Source organism: Macaca mulatta, chromosome 7, assembly GCF_049350105.2.
Source record: "Macaca mulatta isolate MMU2019108-1 chromosome 7, T2T-MMU8v2.0, whole genome shotgun sequence".
Classification (NCBI taxonomy): domain Eukaryota; kingdom Metazoa; phylum Chordata; class Mammalia; order Primates; family Cercopithecidae; genus Macaca; species Macaca mulatta.
Genome location: NC_133412.1, coordinates 59,360,043 through 59,380,876, shown reverse-complemented (window position 1 = coordinate 59,380,876; position 20,834 = coordinate 59,360,043). Strand labels below are relative to the sequence as shown.

Sequence of the window (20,834 nt, the reverse complement as noted above, 5' to 3'; positions counted from 1 at the left end):
AAATTAAAGGTAAAATAGTCCCTACCTCAAAGACATGTTTGGAGGATTAGGAGAGTTAAAATATGTGAAGCATTTACAACACTGCCTGGCATGTAGTAAGGTAGACTAATACTCACCATCTTATAGATGAGAAACAGGCTCAAAAGGCATTAAATAACTTACCCCAATTCCCATCCCATAGGTACACATCTGAAGTTCAAACCCAAATCTATCTGGTTCTATTATACTTCCTAATCCTCAAGGCTCCCTGATTTATGCAAATTTAAGCAACTCAAATTGTCCTTACTCCCATACTAGGCAAAAGTCTGATCATCAAAAGTTTAAATAAAAAAGTTGGCAGATAATATGCCTTGCTAGCATTGGCAACATTTGACAGGTATCAGATGGCTATTAATGAATTCAATCATTTAATTTACAGGTGGAAGTGATATAAACTTTTGCTTTTTGCCAGCTGCATTGTGAAATGGCTTTCCCCCCTTACACGTTAGCTTTTAAGGGTATAGTTTTTGTAATTTGGGAAGTTAAAAGGAAAGACTGGCTTGGCCCGAAACTGCCTGTGAAAAGCTGCAAGCTGAAACCATAGTGAAGTCAGGGATGGAGCCCATGTCTCTAGAGTTCTCTGTCCACTTGAGTAGATAGTTATGGTCCCATTTTGGTGCAACAGAAAGGACTGATCCAAAGTAGATATGCAAAGTGATAACTCACCATTTTGTTGTCAAATCCTCCTGTTATCCCCAGGCAAAAGTCCTGCCCATATCTAAGGACTTGACCAGTGGCATCTCCGTGTACACTGTCCACAGACAATAAGTATAATGTAAATGTAAACTCTCTGTATTAGAATCATTCTATGACTCTATGTTTATGCATGCAATTTTGTTTATAATCAGTTTTTTCGATAATTTATATTCACATACTGTAACTGAATTAAATAATTAAATAAAAGGTGTTTTCTTTTGGTCTCAAAATCCAGCTAGCACCCTACTCCCTACCCTGCACCATAGCTAGAACACAAAGCATCCCCACTTTGTGAGCCTCTGGTTAGAGTAAACTAACCATGTCTTGCTAATGTATACTAAGGAATTCTGGTCAAGTGCTTTGACATCTTCAGAGAGAACCAAGGTAACACACTTGTAGACATTTAATACAGTTTCCTCTTAATCCTTCAGGAAACAGAGGTTGTGATCCATTTTTAGTTGTCTTAACATATGTATTCAAAAGAAATCTAAATTAGAGCTTGAAGAACTGTCTATATATTCTTTTTTTCCCCCAGGCTGGTGTTTGGTGGTGCAATCTTGGCTCACTGCAACCTCCACCTCCCAGGTTCAAGTGATTCTTATGCTTCACTGACACAAGTAGCTAGAATTACAGGAGCCTGCCACCATGCCCAGCTCATTTTTGTATTTTTCGTAGAGATGGGGTTTCGACATGTTGGCCAGTCTGGTCTCGAACTCTTGACCTCAGGTGATCTGCCCACCTTGACTTCCCAAAGTGTTGGGATTATAGGCAGGAGCCACTGCACCTGGTCCGGGTCTATATATTCTTGCAATGCTTACATTGCTGTTATATGAATTAGTAATAGTTTTTCATTGTGATCATATATCTATTTCTTCCCTAAGGATTTAATTGTTCATTTTCAAAATCTCTTCAAGTACATTTTTAATGGACAGTTAACTTTAAAAGAGCAAATCCCATCTAGTGCCACCTTGTATTAAACTATACATTTTTATTGTAAAAAATAACGTAGCCATATTAAGAACAATGAAAACACTCAAATGAGCTCAAAGAGTTCCAAAACGTTGTAGGGAAAAGCCACTTTGCTTCCAGGCAGAATATGAATTTAATTCCCTGGATCCAATACTCATGATTTAAGCATTTTGAATTGAACACAATTATCCTGCTGTCTAAGATAAAAAGGGATTGTAAAGTTCCCTTAACAATAACTCTCAAAGTAAGCAAAGCAAGATGAAAATCACGGAAAATGTTAACAAAACCTTTCCCTCCACTCAGCGGCTCCAATACCTAGGAATCTTTAAGCTGCAAGTGAAACATATTTATGATGAAAATGAACTGCAAATTAAAGTCTCTTTACCTCAAAATGATAAAAGTGTTTCTGCCAATTGGGGTCTTGGCTTGAACTGCGCTCAGGCCACAGGGTACCTCTAATTCATCTCTCAGATGGGACTGAATTTCATCTGGAGTCATACACAGGCTCAGGTCCCCACCCAGAAACACATCAGCTTCTGTGTCAGGATCATCAGGATTCACAAGCATCACCTTGTCACCGTAATGAACATAACCATCTTCAGTCATGGAAAGTTGCATCTACAATTTTAATAGTAGTTTATTACATAAACCATGCAATTCCTCAACAGTCACGGCCAAGGCAATTTTCTTCCTTCTCAGACTAGTACCCATTTCATTCAGGATTTCACTTGAACCTTAGTTCCTTCTTCCTTTCCCTTTGCCTTTGCCAAGGCAAAGCTCCCAGTAATCCCAAATGAAGCCAAATGAAGCTGGTGAAAATCACATGGATTTCCTCATTATTCTAGAAATTCAACATTCATTGAAAAAGTTGTCGATTACCAACTAAAGGGCATTTTACTTATTTATATATTAACTCATTTATTTCTTTATTTGTAAAATGCAGGTAAACATGATTTAGGGCAGACTTCCTTTATGTTTCTAAGATCTTAGAAGAATTTAAACATTGCAAAATTTGTTTTTAAAAACTGTTATTTTCCAAATGGTAACTCGGTTATGAAATTTTTTTCTTTACATATACTCACACAGAATTTGAAAACAATGTTTGAATTTAAAGTTACCGGTCTCAAAAGATTCTGTTTTAGTCTTCTACGTCTCTGTATGAGAAGTTTCCCCTTGTCTCTCTTCTCTAAGAAGTCTTTCATAAGCTCCTAGTTAAAGAGAAAATCAACAACAGTAGCCCTGAATAATACAGATGTTAGTATTAACAACTTTTAGGTCAGAAGCTCTTCCAAGTTGAAAACTCAAAATTTGAGGACAAAAAAAAGGAATGTGAGCATAATGGGAATGATGGAACATTTTTAGCATTACTTTAATATTTTTACTACATTATAGAATGTTTAGAAAAATGAGAAAGGCAAAACAAAGAAAAAGAAACATCACCAGTAATTACTCCAGCCAGATACCATCTTGAGTGACATTTGGAGGCCATGTCTTCCCTGCTGAGGTTTCCCTCGACTGTATGATGACTGACACTAGAAAGTCCACCCCTCCCCAACCTGACCCATACACGAATGGCTCAGAGCCTTGTTAAGACCACCTTGGGGGAATATAAGGCAGAGAGTACAATGTCAGTAAAAGGAACACTCAGGGTCATTCAAGAGGGCAAGTGTGGCAGGGTTGGAGTGGGGAGGGATATTATTTCTGCCTAGAGCCTGTGTTCTCACCTGGCCCACAGCCTGAGGCTGTCAGACTGTAAGGAATACGGGGGACTTAGTGGGACTCTAGGCTAAGCGGGAGACACAGGCCAGGGGCTTAAGAGTCAAGGTGCCCGACTTTGGGAGGCCAAGGGACCCGCAGAAAGAAAAGTCAGGGTGCTCGGAGTAGAGGTCAGTGAGACCTGGATTTGTTGGGCAGGTAGGATTCCTAGGGAGTTTAGAGATTGGGTGAGGGGGAGGGGCGGAGGGGCGGGGATTTTAGAGGTATTCACTGTATGCTGGGTGAGAGAGGAGGCTTGAGGCGCTCAAAGCAGGGGACTGAACTTAGAGGAGGGTCTGGGAGTTCCTGAGCTGCGGGTCCGCGCCCGGCCACACCCTGCGTACCTCCTCCAGGTAGACGTCCTCGTTCCAGTTGCCTATCCGGACTCCCGGACCATACAAGTTCTGCGCCATCGCGCCTTGCCTTTCAGCAAGTGGGCCTCCCTCCGCCACCAGGTGTTAGCGTGGCCCGTCGCCATGACGACCCGGTCCGAGGCGATTGGTCAAGGTCCGGGACCCTACTGACCAATAAGTGACAGCGCGCAGCCTCGCCCCGGGGCGGGAGAGGGGGCGTCTGGGTCAGCGGCTGTCTGTGGCCCTCCAGCCCGCCCCACCTTCCACCTCTTAGATTTCCTTAACTGCAGGGCAGGCAAGAGGGAAAACCCTGGCTGACAAAGTGCTTGGAGAGAGAAATTTAAAACTTTCTTTCTTTTTATTAGAATCTAACCGAAAAGTGCTATCCAGTACCCCTTGCTTGTCGAGGCAGCAAACAAGAGCTTTTAAATGGAAACACAGCTTGCTTGCAGCCTATTGTTTGTAATCAGCAGCAGCAGCAGCAGCAACAGCAATTTCGCCCTAATAATACCTGTTCAATGTAGACTTTTGGAAACCAAAATCGCATAGAAAGAAGAAGGGAGAATTAAAAATTTCAAGGCCTTAAAAGTAAGGCCCTGTTAGTATATTTCTGTTGATAGGTTTCTGAGGTTGTCCATATTTTTGCGGACTTGACAGCATTCTCCCTCCCTCCCTCCCTGGGTCTCAAAGTGAAAGGACGAGCCTGTGATTTGCACGAACTCTTAAGAAAAACCAGACTCTGCTGTAGCCAGCATTATTAAAACAAAATATTATTTTATGGGGAGGGGAGGGATACTAGTTACCGTAGGACTACCGGAGGCTTGATGCTGATTGAATGCATTCAGTAATTTACCTGTATTTAGGGTCTAGTAAGACATGACTGAAATGGAAGACTTCGCTCCCTTCAGCAAACCCAGTCTAAAAAAAAAAAAGATAATTCATGAAAACTAATTACTTCAGGAAAACTGTGAAAAGTGCAATTAAAGATGTGCTGATGGGCTGGCGTGGTGGTTCAAGCCTATAATCCAGCACTTTGGGAAGCCGAGGCAGGAGAATCACTGGAGCCCAGGAGTTCTAGACCAGCCGGGGCAACATAGTGAGACTCCATCTCCAATAAATATATATATACTGATGAAGGGCCATGGAGTTGAAGGATCCTTTCTGCCTTGAGGAACTGTGAGAATGGGAATTGGATGGCCTTTGAGTGGTGGGAGAGGGGCTGCTTTGGAGCTGAACTGGGAAGGATTTGAACTGGCAGGCTGAAGTGTAGAATAAAAATAGGTGCATTCCCCATATTGGTGAATCCACTAGCTTTGTCAATACATCACCACATTCGAGAATACTTCTGAAGGACACATAGGACAAAGCAGTTAGATCAGATAGTATACCACTAACTGCATTTGATAAATTCAGAAATAGACTCAAAGAAGCTAGCAGTCTAAATTCAAACTGCTAAAAGTTGCTCGAAGAAAGGACTCAATCCAAACTTTCTGACTCCACAGTCATGTTTGTTTGTTTTTCCTTTTAAGTATTTTCATATTCCCCATAAAATCCAGAATAAAACAAGGCCGCTCTAGACTCTACATTTTTTAACAAGGTTCTAATGATTGGGTCATTCAGTAAGTCCTTACAGTGATACAGCTTTGCTCCCACCTACTTCCTTAATGCTATTTTTGACAAGTATATTACATTTCTATACATAATAGACCCAACAATACAATTATACATAGTGTTTTATACAATTGCTTTAAATCACTTAGGAGAAGAAATATCTTTATTGGTGCTCTTTGGTATTTTTCTGTGAATACAAATTACTGCTTGGTGTTGTTTTCAACCTGAATAACTTCCTTTGATATTTCTTATAAATCAGGTCTGCTAGCAATACATTCTCTTGGTTTTTGCTTACCTTAATTTTTGTAAGATGCTTTTTCTAGATATATGATTCTTGGTTGATAGTGTTTCTTTCTTTCTTTCAATATTTTAAATATGCCATCCTACTACCTCTGGAATCCATTATTTCTTTTTCTTCCAAGACAGAGTCTCACTCTATAAACCAGGCTAGAGTGCAGTGGCACAATCTCGGCTCACTGCAACATCTGCCTCCCGGGTTCAAGTGATTCTCATGCCTCAGCCTCCCGAGTAGCTGGGACTACAGGCATGTGACACCATGCTCAGGTAATTTTTGTATTTTTAGTAGAGATGGAGTTTTACCAGGTTGGTCATGCTGGTCTTGAACTCCTGACCTCAAGCGATTGGCCCTCCTCAGCCTTCCAAAGTGCTGGGATTACAGGCATGAGGCACCGTGCCCAACCATGGCCTCCATTATTTCTGATGAGAAATCAGCTATTAATCTTATTTTGCTTCCCTTACACATACTCTTGCTGCTTTCAATTTTTTTTTTTGCCTTTGTCTTTTAACATTTTAACTAGATATATTTGGATATTGATCTCTTTTCTTTTATCCTGCTTGAGCTGCCTGAATATGTAAATTAATGCTCTTTTCATCAAATTTGGGGAATTTTCAGACCTTATTGTTTGGAATATTTTTTCTGATCCTTTGTCTCTCTGATGTCTTTATGAAACTCCCATCACGTGTATACTAATGCACTTACTGATACTCTACACTCCTCCGAGATGCTATTTGTTTTTCTTCATTTTTTTCTCTCTGTTCTTCAGATGGCATAATTTCTATTGATTTATCTTCAAGTTTGTAAATTTTTGTTTTGCCGGCTCAAACTTACTGCTGTATTCCACTAGTGAATTTTTTATTTTGGTTATGGTACTTTTCAACTACAGAATTTATACTTGGTTATATTTTATAATTTCTCTCTATTGATATTTTATGCTTCATAATGAAACACTATCATCATATCTTCCTTTAATTATTTAATCATGGTATTCCTTAGTTTTTTTAAACATATTTATAATGGCTGCTTTGAAGTCTTTGTCTGCTAAGTCCAACATTTGGGCTCTGTCAAAGGCAGTTTATGTGGGTCACATTTTTCTGTTTCTTTGCAGGTCTCATAATTTTTTTTGTTGAAAACTAGACATTTTAGATACAGGCATACATCATTTGATTGCAATTCACTTTACTGCACTTTGCAGATACTGATTTTTTTTTTACAAATTGAAGGTTTTTGGCAAGCCATATCAAGCAAGTCTGTTGGAGCCATTTTTCCAACAGCATGTGCTCTCTTCGTGTCTCTGTGTCACATTCTGGTAATGCTCAAGATCTTTCAAACATTTTATTATATCTATAATGGTGATCTGGGATCAGTGATCTTTGATGTTGCCATTGTAGTTGTTTGGGGTACCATGAACCATGGCCATATAAGATAGCAAATCTAATTAATAAATGTTATGTGTGCTGACTGCTCCACCTACCAGCCATGTCCCCATCTCTCTCCCTCTCCTCAGGCCTTCCCAGTCCCTGAGACACAACAATACATAAATTAGGACAATTAATAACCCTACAATGGCCACTAAGTGTTCAAGTGAAAGGAAGAGCCAAATGTCTGTCTTCTTTTTTTTTTTTTTTTTTTTTGAGATGGAGTCTCACTCTGTCGTCCAGGCTGGAGTGCGGTGGCACGATCTTGGCTCACTGCAACCTCTGCCTCCCAGGGTCAAGCGATTCTCCTGCCTGAGCCTCCCAAGTAGCTGGGACTACAGGCATAGGCCACCACATTCAGCTAATTTTTGTATTTTTAGTAGAGACGGGGTTTCACCTTGTTAGCCAGGATGGTCTCGCTCTCCTGACCTCATGATCCACCTGCCTCAGTCTCCCAAAGTGCTAGGATTACAGGCGTGAACCATGTCTGTCTCTTAAATTAAAAGCTTGATATGATTAAACTGAGTAAGGAAAACATGTCGAAAGCCAAGATAGGCTGAAAGCTGGGCTTCTTGCATAAAGCAGTTAGCTAAGTTGTGAATGCAAAGGAGAAGTTCTTGAAGGAAATTAAAAGTGCTACTCTGGTGAACACACAAATGATAAGAAAGTAAAACAGCCGGTTGCTGATATAAAAAAGTTTTAGTGGTCTAGATAAAAGGTCAGACCAGCCACCACATTCCCTTGAACCAAAGCCTAATCCAGAACAAGGCTCTAATGCTTTTCAAGTCTATAAAGACTGAGAGAAGTGAAGAAGCTACAGCAGAAAAGTTTGAAGCTAGCCAATGTTGGTTCAAGGAAAGAAGGTTTAAGGAAAAAGCCATCTTCATAACATAAAACTGCAAAGTGAAGCATCAAGTGCTGATGTAAAAGCTGAAGCAAGCTATCCAGAGGATCTGGCTAACATCATTGATGAAGGTGGCTGCAGTAAAAAACAGAGTTTCAATGTAGGCAAAAAAAGCCTTACATTAGAAGATGTCATCTAGGACTCTCATAGAGAAAAAAGTTAATGCCTGTCTTCAAAGCTTCAGAGAACGGAATGATTATCTTGTTAGTGGCTAATGCAGCCCATGCTCATTTACTGTTCTGAAAATCCTAGGTGATATGGTTTGGCTGTATCCCCACCCAAATCTCATCTCAAACTGTAGCTCCCATAATTCCCACATGTTGTGGGAGGGACCCAGTGGCAGATATTTGAATCATGGGGGTGGTTTTCCCCATACTGTTCTCATGGTAGTGAATAAGTCTCACGAGATCTGATGGTTTTTTTAAGAGGTTTCCCCTTTAATTTAGCTCTTTTCTCTCTTGTCTGCCACCATGTGAGATGTGCCTTTCACCTTCCACCATGATTGTGAGGACCCCCCCAGCCATGTGGAACTTTGAGTCCATTAACCTCTTTTTCTTTATAAATCACCCAGTCTCAGGTATGTCTTATCAGCAGCATGAAAACAGAATAATACACTAGGTCCCTTAAGAATTATGCTAAATCTGCTTTTCCTGTGCTCCACAACTGGAACAAGAAAGCCTGGATGACAGCACATCTGTTTGCAGCTTTGTTCACTGACTATTTTAAGCCCACTGTTGAGACCTACTGCTTAGGAAAAAAAAGATTTATTTCAAATATTACTGTTTATTGACAATGCACCTAGTCACCCAAGAGCTCTGATGGAGAGGTACAAGGAGATTAATATTGTTTTCATGATTGCTAACATAAATATCCATTCTTCAGCCCATGGATCAAGAAGTAATTTCAACTTTCAAGTCTTATTAGTTAAGAATTATTTATTTATTTATTTTTGAGACAGAGTCCCACTCTGTTGTCCAGGCTGGAGTGCAGTGGTGTGATCTTGGCTCACTGCAACCTCTGCCTCCCAGGTTCAAGCCATTCTCCTGCCAAAGTGCTGAGATTATAGGCATAAGCCATCACACCCAGCCAAGAAATACATTTTTAAGGCCATAGCTGCCAAAGATAGTGATTTCTCTGACAAATCTGGGTGAAGTAAATTGAAAACTTTCTGAAAAGGATTTGCCATTCTAGATGCCATTAAGAACATTTGTGATTCATGGGAGGAGTTCGAAATATCAACATTAATGAGAGTCTGGAAGAAACTGATTTCAATCCTTGTGGATGACTTTGAGGGGTTCAATATTTTAATGGAGGAGATAATTGCAGATGTCACGTACATAACAAGAAAACTAGAATTAAAAATGGAGCCTGAAGATGTGACAGAGTTGCTGCAGTCTTGAGGAGGAGTTGCTGCTTATGGATGAACAAGTAAAGTAGTTTCTGGAGGTGAAATCTACTCCTGGTGAAGATACTATGAACGTTGCTGAAATGACAACAAAGGATTTAGACTACTACATAAACTTATTTGACAAGGCAGCAGCAGGATTTGAGAGGATTGACTCCAATTTCGGAAGAAGTTCTACTGCGGGTGAAATGCTATCAAACATCATCACATGCTACAGAGAAATTTTTCATGTATGAAAATTGTCAGAATTAAAACAGAGTCACTAATGGTAAGAGAATTCTGATAAATAGAGCTGGGAAAGGCCATAAAGAGAAGGTTCTCACACTCCTATGCTTGATAACGAAAAGATTCTACAAAAACCACAGCCTTACACAAAGGTCATTACCACCTTATACAAAAAACACTTCTACAAGGTCATCTACCCAACAATTGTCTATACAACCTTGGATTGTATCACCTTGTTATTGATCTTTGTAACCAACAAAAATTATTTAAAAACAACTATGTAGTCCTAATCTTTTCCTTTAAAAACCTTTATCTTTCTTTACCTCCCTGAATACACACATAGTTTACTATGGCATGCATAGTCCCATTGCAATGCTCTATCCCCAAGTAAGTGTCTTTTCTTTTAGAGAGCCTCTTTCCATTTGTTATTTAGGGTGACATATATGGTGTCAAAAGTGGGATCTGAAAAAGATCACGCTTGGGAAGAATCAGTGATTCTTGGAACCAGTGTGTGGTACTCACTTCAGCCCTTTGAGTTCTCTGCTTCCATTGCTCACCTTTTCTGCCCTGGTGAGTTTTCTCTCAGGTTGAGTCTCTCTTCTTTTGGTAGAGGCTTTTTAAATATTATTTGGGATCTGGTTTAGATAAGGCCACCTTAATTTAAAAAAAAAAAAAAAAAACATACATCATTATTGGGATGAAAAAAGACTTTTTGTCTTTTCTGATATGTCCTTTCTGGTATAAAGACAAATGTTTTTTTCCAGATTGAGTACTCTTGGTTTCCACAGAATTTACATTCTGTCTCTGAGGCATATCTTCTGGTGAATTTGCTTTTGGTCTAGCTTGCATACCCAGTTTAATATTTTGTGTGATCTGTACACCTAGGTTAAAATGTTTGTGAACATTCTTATCTGGGTTTTTTTTTTTTTTTTTGACTTTTCCCCTTACTTGTTTCTGAAAATCTTCTGAGAATAAAAATAAACACTCTGGATGGTGGGTGCAGGACAACTAATTAAAAGCCACAGGGCAATCACCATCATCTAAAACACTGGTCTAAATTCCTGATGTTCTCTGACACGATTTTTGGATTTTCCTCGCTCTTGAGAGATTAATAAGAAACAGAATAGGATTCACAAACATTAAGGCATGCCAGGTTTTCTGGGACTCCAGCCAGCTATATATTATGGCCTGTTCTTGTGTACATTTTCAAACTGATAGGCAAATTCCATCAAGGAAAATTCAGAGTTCAAACGGTCTTTATTCAAAAAACTTGCAACTATAGAGTTAAAATGGAGAGTCTTAACATGTTCTCTCTCTATTTTTTTCTACCTACTTTGAATTTGTTGACTTTTCCACTGGTGTTAAGATAAAACCACTTATGGCATTCAAGCAAAGATTTTTAAAAGTCTTTAAGAACTTTCAAATCAATGGTTTTGCAAATTTCAATAAGTTCCATGGTAACCAACAACCCTGATATATTTTAGAAATATAAAATAGGTTTGCCTAACAATTGTGTGCAATGATAAAATACTTAACTCACAAATTAATAATCTAAAGTAAAAAAAATAGATAAATATTTCTAAAAATTAGGCTCTCAGATCAAACAAGTCAAAATCTTGAGCTCAGAGCAGTAACATAAGGTATATCTGTCCAGCATAAAAATTTTACTTTTTGGCTACACCGAGGCCAAAAGGAAAAAGCTGAGAAAAAGAGAAAAATAAACTGCTTAAATTCTTCCCTGTCCACATTTGTTAATGAAGTAAACCAGATCAGCAAATAGATTTGTTACTCGTTCGAGGCTACCTGGAGATTTTATTTTTCTTATACAATTCAGCCAATCCTAGATAAAATGTAAATATTGAAATTTTAACCTTGAACTCACTTGAAGCTAAAAAAAATAAGATGAAGGAAGTTTTTCACAATCAAACTGACATGGAAACTGTTTTACCCAAAATTTCGATCTTCAGCCTTCATTCGATTACCTATCAGGGCAAATAAAGTTTAGTAATGTGAACAAATCTCAATTTTGTTAGAAATATAATTTGGATCTAACTTTCTTTTATACATCAGTGAGTTGGCCAGGCACAGTGGCTCACACCTGTAATCCCAGCACTTTGGGAGGCCGAGCTGGGTGGATCACCTGAGGTCGGGAGTTTGAGACCAGCTTGCCAATATGGTGAAACCCCAGCTCTACTAAAAATACAAAACTTAGCTGGGCGTGGTGGTGCGCGTCTGTAATCCCAGCTACTCCAGAGGCTGAGGCAGGAGAATCACTTGAACCTGGGAGACGGAGGTTGCAGTGAGCCGAGATTGTGCACTGCACGCCAGCCTGGGCAACAGAGCGAAACTCTATTTCAAAAATAATTAATTAATTAATTAAAAAAACAAAACAAAAAAACAAACAACAAAACAGTGAGTGGTCATACTAGCTCATGACTAAAATACTAAAATGAAAGCTATAAGATTTTTATTTGAGCGTGTGTATGTTTAGATGTGTTATGGATATGTACATTTATAATGTTGTATTCTGTACTTACATAGTAAAATCTGATGTCGTTGGCCAGAAATCCTCTAAGAATAAATGAGTACTCATATAAAATATAATATGTATATAGCCATTAACCCAGATACCTTTTAGTTCACATGACTAAAGTAGATCTTTAGTAAATAAACTGGTTTTTAAGTTACTGATAAAATAAAAATAAAAATGTCTTCAAAATTGTCAGTATGCATTTTTGCTTAAGTTTACTGGTCAGTTTTATATTGTCTCTTCTAGATATTTTAAGGAATCTGGGTTTGACACAATGGTTATGAAACTATAAATCTAGCCTAAAACAGAATTATCTGTTTGTGTAATTTTTTGACAAATAAGACTTTAATATTGTCAGTTTAATGAAAACAGGTGAATATTCTGATACATTTTGCTGAATATTTACCAGCAAAATATCCACATATTTAACTTTAAGATTTTTACTGAAATACCTAACACAGGCTATTAAAATGATTAATAGGGAAATAACTTGAAATGGTGATGGGCTTTGTCTACTTTTCAGTTCTCACAAGTAGTCTAGGTAAACTTTATAAAAAATCAAGTAAATGTAAATCAAATAAATGCTTATAAATGAACCCTTTATGGTTTTCTTCTTTTTTACTTTTCTTTTAAATAAACTTTTTCTGTAATTGGAAACCTTAAAGTTATGTTATGTTAAATTAAATAATAGATACTCTGGTATCTATGCCTGGGCCATTTCCAAATAAAAAAAAATTTTAACTGAAACACATTGCCGAACATAAATATAAGCTTGTTCTTGGCTTCTTAAGTTTTATAGAAAGACTAAAGTATATGAGTCTATTAATATACAATAAAAATTATGTTATGCACAATCAGAAATGATAAGGGGAATACTACCACTGACCCCACAGAAATACAAACAACCATCAGAGAATATTATAAACACCTCTATGCACATAAACTAGAAAATCTGGAAGAAATGGATAAATTCCTAGACATATACACCCTCCCAAGACTCAACCAGGAAGAAATTGAATCTCTGAATACACCAATAACGAGTTCTGAAATTGAGGCAGTAATTAGCCTTTGAACCAAAAAAAGCCCAGGAGCAGCTGGATTCACAGCTAACTTCCACCAGAGGTACAAAGAAGAGCTGGTACTATACTGAAACTATTCCAAAAAATTAAAAAGGAGGGACTCATCTCTAACTCATTCTATGAGACCAGCATCATCCTGATACCAAAACCTGGCAGAAATAAAACAAAAAAAAGGAAACTTCATGCCAGTATCCTTGGTAAACATCAATGCAAAAATCCTCAACAAAATACTGACAAACTGAATCCAGCAGCACATCAAAAGTCTTATCTACCATGATAAAGTAGGCTTCATCCCCAGGATGTAAGGTTGGTTTAACATATGCAAATCAATAAGTGTGATTCATCACACAAACAGAACTAACGACAAAAACCACATGATTATCTCAATAGATGCAGAAAAAGCTTTCAATAAAATTCAATATCCCTGGTATTGAAGGAACATACCCCAAAATAGTAAGAGCCATATATGACAAACCCACAGCCAATATCATACTGAATGGGGAATACTGGAAGCATTCCCTTTTAAAACTGGCACAAGACAAGGATGTCCTCTCTCACCACTGCTGTTCAACATAGTATTGGAAGTTCTGGCCAGGGCAATCAGGCAAGAGAAAGAAATAAAAGGCATTCAAATAGGAATAAAGAAAGTCAAACTATCCCTGTTTGTAGATGACATGATCCTACATCTAGAAAACCCCATCGTCTCAGCCCAAAACCCTCTTAAGCTTATAATCAACTTCAACAAAGTCTCAGGATACAAAATCAATGTGCAAAAATTGCTAGCAATCCTATATACCAACAACAGTCAATCTGAGAGCCGAATCAAGAAGACAATTCCATTCACAATTGTCACAAAAAGAATAAAATACTTAGGAACACAGCTAACAAGGGAAGTGAAGGATCTCTACAAGGAGAACTACAAACCACTGCTCAAAAAATCAGAGATGACACAACAAATGGAAAAACATTCTATGCTCATGGGTAGGAAGAATCAATGTCATCAAAATGGCCATACTGCCTAAAGTAGCTTATAGATTCAATGTTATTCCCATTAAACTACCATTGACATTCTTCATAGAACTAGAAAAAAACTATTTTAAAATTCATATGAAACCAAAAAAGAGCCCAAATAACCAAGGCAATCCTAGGCAAAAAGAACAAAGTTGGAGGCATCACACTACCCAACTTCAAACTATACTACAAGGCTACAGTGACTAAAACAGCATGATACTGGTACAAAAACAGACACATGGACCAATGGAACAGAATAGAGAACCCAGAAATAAGACCACACACCTACAACTATCTGATCTTCAACAAACCTGACAAAAACAAGCAATGGGGGGTGCCCATTTAATAAATGATGCTGGGATAACTAACTGGCTAGCCATATGTGGAAGATTGAAACTGGACCCCTTCCTCACATCACATACAAAAATTAAGATGGATTAAAGACTTAAATGTAAAACCCAAAACTATAAAAATCCTAGAAGAAAAATGAGGTAATATCATTCAGGACATTGGCATGGGCAAAGATTTCATGATGAAGATGCCAAAAGCAATTGCAACAAAAGTAAAAATTGACAAATGGGATCTAATTAAACTAAAAAGCTCTGCACAGCAAAAGAAACTATCAATAGAGTAAACAGACAACCTATGGAATGGGAAAAAAACTGCAAACTATGTATCCAAGAAAGGTCTAATATCCAGCATCTATAAGGAACTTAATCGAGAACTTACAAGAAAAAACAAGCAGCCCCATTAAAAAGTGTGCAAAAGACATGAGCAGACACTTATCAAAAGAAGATATACATCAGGCCAACAATCATATAAAAAAAAAAATCATGATCGTCCAGGCTTGGTGGCTCATACCTGTAATCCCAGCACTTTGGGAGGGTGAGGCAGGCAGATCCCTTGAGGTAAGGAGTTTGAAACCAGCCTGGTCAACGTAGTGAAACTCTGTCTCTATTAAAAATACAAAAAATAGCTGGGTAAGGTGGTGTGTGCCTGTAATCCCAGCTACAAGGGAGGCTAAGGCAGGTGAATCGCTTGAACCTGGCAGGCAGAGGTTGCAGTGAGCTGAGATCACACCACTGCACTCCAGCCTGGGCAACAAGAGTGAAATTCCATCTTAAAAAAAAAAAAAAGAAAGAAAGAAAGAAAGAAAAGAAAAAAATCAACATCACTGACCATTAGAGAAATGCAAATCAACACCACAATGAGATACCATCTCATACCAGTCAGAATGGTTATTACTAAAAAGTCAAAAAATAGCAGATGCTGGTGAGGTTGTAGAGAAAAAGGAATGCTTTTATACTGTTGGTGGGAGTGTAAATTAGTTCAACCATTGTAGAAGGCAGTGTGGCCATTCCTCAAAGACCTAAAGACAGAAATACTATTTGACCCAGAAATCCCATTACTGGGTACACTCAAAGGAATACAAATCATTCTATTATAAAGACACATGCACACGTATGTTCATTACAGCACTATTCACAATAGCAAAGACATGGAATCAACCTAAGTGCCCATCAGTGATAGACTGGATAAAGAAAAGTTGGTAAATACACACAATGGAATACTATGCAGCCATAAAAAGAATGAGATCATGTCCTCTCCAGGGACATGGGTGGAGCTGGAGGCCATTATCCTTAGCAAACTAATGCAGGAACAGAAAACCAAATACCACATGTTCTCACTTATAAGTGGGGGCTAAATTATGAGAACACATGGACACATAGAGGGGAATAACACACGCTTCTCAGAGGGTGGAAGGTGCGAGGAGGGAGAGGATCAGGAAGAATAACTAATGGATACTAGGCTTAATATCTGGGTGATGAAACAGTCTGTACAACAAACCCCCATGATACATGTTTACCTATGTAACAAACCTGCATATCCTGCACATGTACCCCTGAACTTAAAATAACAGTTAAAAAAATATGTTATGGGGAAACATATTTCTAAAACTTATAAAATAGTTCTGATCTCTAAAATACTGATATGTAACAGACAAATCAAGATTTCTTGCTTCCCAGGCTCTTGCTAAAAATTTAAGGTTGCTAAGAGTTAAAAATTCACATTAATATATTCAACTTTGTATTTAAAATATACCAAAAAAGTCAGATGTGTTTTTGATGAAAAAAATTATAAGAACAGTATGCAAATATGCTCTTTGTTGAGAAAGAAAGAATAATTTTGTCTAATTCAGAGGTTATTTGAAGATTGTTTTAAAATATGGATTTATGAAGGAAATAGAAATAAAATAAAATGGAACCAGCAAGTAGGAGAGAGAAATGTAAAGAAAAGTTATAAACATGAAAATGTGTTTTTGGTAAAAAACATGAAAAAGAAAAGAGAATAATTTTAAATAAGAAAGAATCTTGCATGGTAAATTTTGTCCTACAGTAAAGTAATTCATTATTTAAGATAGAGGAAGTATAGGAAAATGCAGAAAGCCCAAGTATGTCATCAGTGGTCTGAGTAGGTTGCAGTAAGTTTCATCAAAAATAATTTATAGAAGGAATTGTTTGTATGATCAAATTGGCTATAATTGGAAGGGAATTATTTAAAAGTAGTTCTAAAGATTGAAATTGGACCTTAAAAATGCATTAATCCAAAATGTTAAAATATGGTTCTCTGTGTAAAAACAAGATTTTCTTAAAGTATTGATTTGCTCTTAGTAGAATTGCAAAAGGTTTTGATTTTTAATTCTGAAACCCATTTATTTAATAGCCATCTTCTAAACTACAGACAGTTTCTATTTCATCCAGATATCTAATTAGTTTATCTAGTTTCAGGTTAGAAAATGCTGTGTTTTTTATTCAGAATGGTAACTTCATTTCTTGAGGTAAAATTTTCCTTTTTGAAACTTCTCAGACTTGTATGTTAGAAGTTCAACTTTTGCTATACCTCACCACATATGATTTGTAGGACATACATCATTGCCTTCTGCTCTTTCTTCCCTTGAAAAGGTGTATCATTTTGCTTGGCTCTGGTGATAACTCTCTCCTTCAACCTTTTTGTCAACTGCTGTAACTTGTGTGTGTGTGTGGAGACAAGGTCTTACTATGTTGCCAGAGCTGGTCTTGAACTCCTGGCCTCAAGTGATCCTCTGACCTCAGTGTTCCAGAATTCCAGGATTACAGGTGGGAAACACTGGGCCTGGCCAACTGCTGTAACATTTTCTTCAGTTTTAACTCCGTTGTTATGACCTGATGCTGACATTTTATGTTGGAGGTCTAGAAAAGCAATGTTTTCCTCCAATATAATTTGATTCCATACTCTTGGCTTTTCTTGATGTGTCTGAATTGTTCCATGAAACCAGGAAACTTGTCATGCTATTACTAAGAGCCAAGAATTCTCCTGGTCAAGGTACTAGTTCTCTTGTTTACATTCCTCTATAAATAGCATACAGTCATAATCTGGGATATACCCTTCATGTGTCTGATTAATTTGAGTTCCAGGTTATCTAAATGGGCTTCACCTAAGGAGGAGCAATCACACTACAGGAGATTTTTCTTTATCTTTTTGGTAATTGGCCTTAAAATATATATATATATATTTTACATTATATGAAGATAATACCTCCATTGTCTTTATTAAGTTTTGATTATTTAGGAAAACTGGGCCTTAAAGAGGTTAAGATTTTAATATCCATGCAACTTTCTGTGCTGCTTTTGAGTCTTTTATCACTCTGAATAATGAATAACTTATTTTATAGTGACTGGTGATTCTGTTTTTTAAAATTATTTTTATTTGTTAAAATTTTTTGTAAAGACAGGATTTTGCTATGCTGCCCAGGCTGGTGTTGAACTTCTGGCCTCCTGCATTGACCTCCCAAAATATTGGGATTACAAGCATGAACCACCATGGGGGCTGGGGCCTGTGATTCTCTTTTGATCAACTGTTTTGAACCTTTTAATATCTTTGGCAGTTTTCCCCAGAATCAATATTCTAAATTATCTCTTTTTGACCTAAAATTAACTGGGATTTTCTGGGTGGGCCTCCAGAGAGCCTCAAAAAATGTCTCTCTATCTTGCAGAGATACTAAATGATTAGACTTAGGTAAATTGTATGGGAGGCATTGCCAAATGGTAAGTGATGCTGGATCTTCTTTCAGTTACAATTAGAGGTATGCTATTAATATAAAGTTTCAAAAATTATTTAATGTTATTAAAATCTGTTAATTTATCAAAAGCCATAATTTTATTGCTATGTTGAAGGTTTTCTAAAGCTGTATTTGTGTGGCTATCTTATTAAAGTGAGTATTCTAAGGATTATATAAAATTTATAAAAGATTATAAAAAATTTATAAAAGTCCTGATGTGACACTGTCAATCATGATTCTGGTTGTTATCGTAAAATACTGCAGTAGTATAAATAAATAAATTTCTTTGTCAACTGAGAGCTTTCATCAGATTTTAATCATGGCTATTCTAAGTTTTTGTCATCTGTAATTACTGTTGTGAATTCTTCTTTAAAAGTATTGCAATCAGCTATAGTCTAAAATTGCTTTTCATGGAAAACGCTCTAACAAGCGCTCTTGAACACAGATATCTGATAACTTTAAGATCAACGGACTCGGCCGGGCGCGGTGGCTCAAGCCTGTAATCCCAGCACTTTGGGAGGCCGAGACGGGCGTATCACGAGGTCAGGAGATCGAGACCATCCTGGCTAACCCGGTGAAACCCCGTCTCTACTAAAAAATACAAAAAACTAGCCGGGCGCGGTGGCGGGCGCCTGTAGTCCCAACTACTCAGGAGGCTGAGGCAGGAGAATGGCGTGAACCCGGGAGGCGGAGCTTGCAGTGAGCTGAGATCCGGCCACTGCACTCCAGCCTGGGCGGCAGAGCGAGACTCCGTCTCAAAAAAAAAAAAAAAAAAAAAAGATCAACGGACTCAATCAAAATTTCCAGAGCCCTAATTAAAAAACCAGTGGGTTCATAAAACTGCTAATTAACATCAAGCAAAACAAAACAAAATCATGAAACTAAGCAATTGATAAAAATAATGTTCTTACGACTCTTACTTAAAACCTTATTGGTTCTTTACTTAAATGTTTTCCAGATTTCAGGAAATTTTATCTCATAAGCTATCTATAGTTTATAACAATTTGGTAACGCATACAAAAATAGAAGCAACGGCTTCTTCTCCCTACTTGATTCTTCCAAAATTCAGAAATTATTCATGAGTATTTTTATTCACATAAGTTCAATAAAAATACATTCTCTCTTGGGGATTTGGGGCGGACCTCAGCTAGGCTCCGCTCGCGGGTCCTGCAGCCTCTGGCCTCACTAGTGCAGCCCGGTGCTGCCCTCGTGAGGCGCGGCTGCGTGTGCGCTGGTCCGGCCTGGAAGAAGCGCCCCTTTGGTCTCCCGGGGTTTAGCGCGACTGCCCGCAGCCGGAAATCCCTCATGGACCTGCGCCGGGCCAGATGGCGCTGCGGGCGGACGCCCCCGCGGGTGAGTGGCTTTCCCGCTGAGGGCGGGCCCGCGTGGCCCCCGCACCCCGCTTCCAGTCCCGCGAGCAGCCGGGTTTCGTGCCCTCAGGTGGCTGTGGTTAACAAGTCGCGAACTTGTGGGAATTCGTCCATCAGGGTTTACCTGGTGTGCTCGACGTTTTTCAAATGAGAGGTAAGAGTGTTTAAAGAGGGTTGGAGAACATGTCTTGGACAACTGCAAATCAAATGACTGGAAAATTGAGAGCTTAACAGCTGAATTTGTGAACTTAGAGTTCCTCCGTTTAATAAATGTAGGCTTGATTTCAATTTCAAATCTCCCCAAGCTGCCTAAATTGAAAAAGTTTGTACTCAGTGAAAATAGAATCTTTGGAGGTCTGAATATGTTTGCAGAAAAACTTCCAAATCTCACACATCTAAACTTAAGTGGAAATAAACTGAAAGATATCAGCACCTTGGAACCTTTGAAAAAGTTACAATGGCTAAAAAGGAGAAGATGAGAAAGACGAGGAGGATGAGGATGGTGAAGAAGAGGAGTTGGATGAAGAGGAAGATGAAGAAGATGTAGAAGGGGATGATGACAAAGATGAAGTCAGTGAGGAGGAAGAAGAATTTGGACTTGATGAAGATGAAGATGGATGAGGATGAAGAGGAGGAAGAAAGTGGAAAATGTGAAAAGAGGAAAGAGGAAGATAGAAACAGATGATGAAGAAGATGGTTAAGACCCCAGACCACCGGCAGAAACAGAACTGTTCAGTATTGTTTGGACTACTCATGGATTTGGTAGCTGTTTAAAAAAAAAAAAAAAAAAAAAAAAGTAGCTGTGATACAAACCCCAGGACATCCACCCACCCAAAGAGCCAAAGAATAGGTTCTGTGACATTCTGCCTTCCTCCATTTAGTCCCTCTTGGTAATCTACCACCGAGTTTAGGGACTTCACCCCAACAAAATTGTAAGCGTTGTTAGCTTTTTGTGTAAGATTCTTGCTGTAGCATGGATAGCTGTGATTGGTGAGTCAACCATCTGTGGCTACCAATTACACCGAGATTGTGACAGCATTTTTACTTTTTGTACAACAAAAAAGCTTTGAAA

The 20,834-nt window shown here is 38.2% G+C and overlaps 1 protein-coding gene and 1 pseudogene across 2 annotated transcripts in view; one reads left to right on the top strand and one right to left on the bottom strand.

Moving 5' to 3' along the window:
* Window positions 1-3,955, bottom strand: part of CFAP161 (cilia and flagella associated protein 161) — a 14,565-nt gene extending 10,610 nt beyond the window's left edge. The window contains exons 1-4 of the mRNA NM_001194464.2: window positions 3,804-3,955; window positions 2,823-2,912; window positions 2,090-2,322; window positions 706-790 (exon numbers count right to left, since the gene is read on the bottom strand). Of these exons, the coding sequence (NP_001181393.2) occupies window positions 706-790; window positions 2,090-2,322; window positions 2,823-2,912; window positions 3,804-3,872 (477 nt within the window). The 5' untranslated portion in view covers window positions 3,873-3,955. The remainder of the gene's footprint in view (window positions 1-705; window positions 791-2,089; window positions 2,323-2,822; window positions 2,913-3,803) is intronic.
* Window positions 3,936-20,834, top strand: LOC114679663 (uncharacterized; annotated as a pseudogene). Its single transcript, XR_013395412.1, has 3 exons — window positions 3,936-3,966; window positions 19,462-19,889; window positions 19,933-20,834. The product of XR_013395412.1 is annotated as an uncharacterized LOC114679663 (transcript).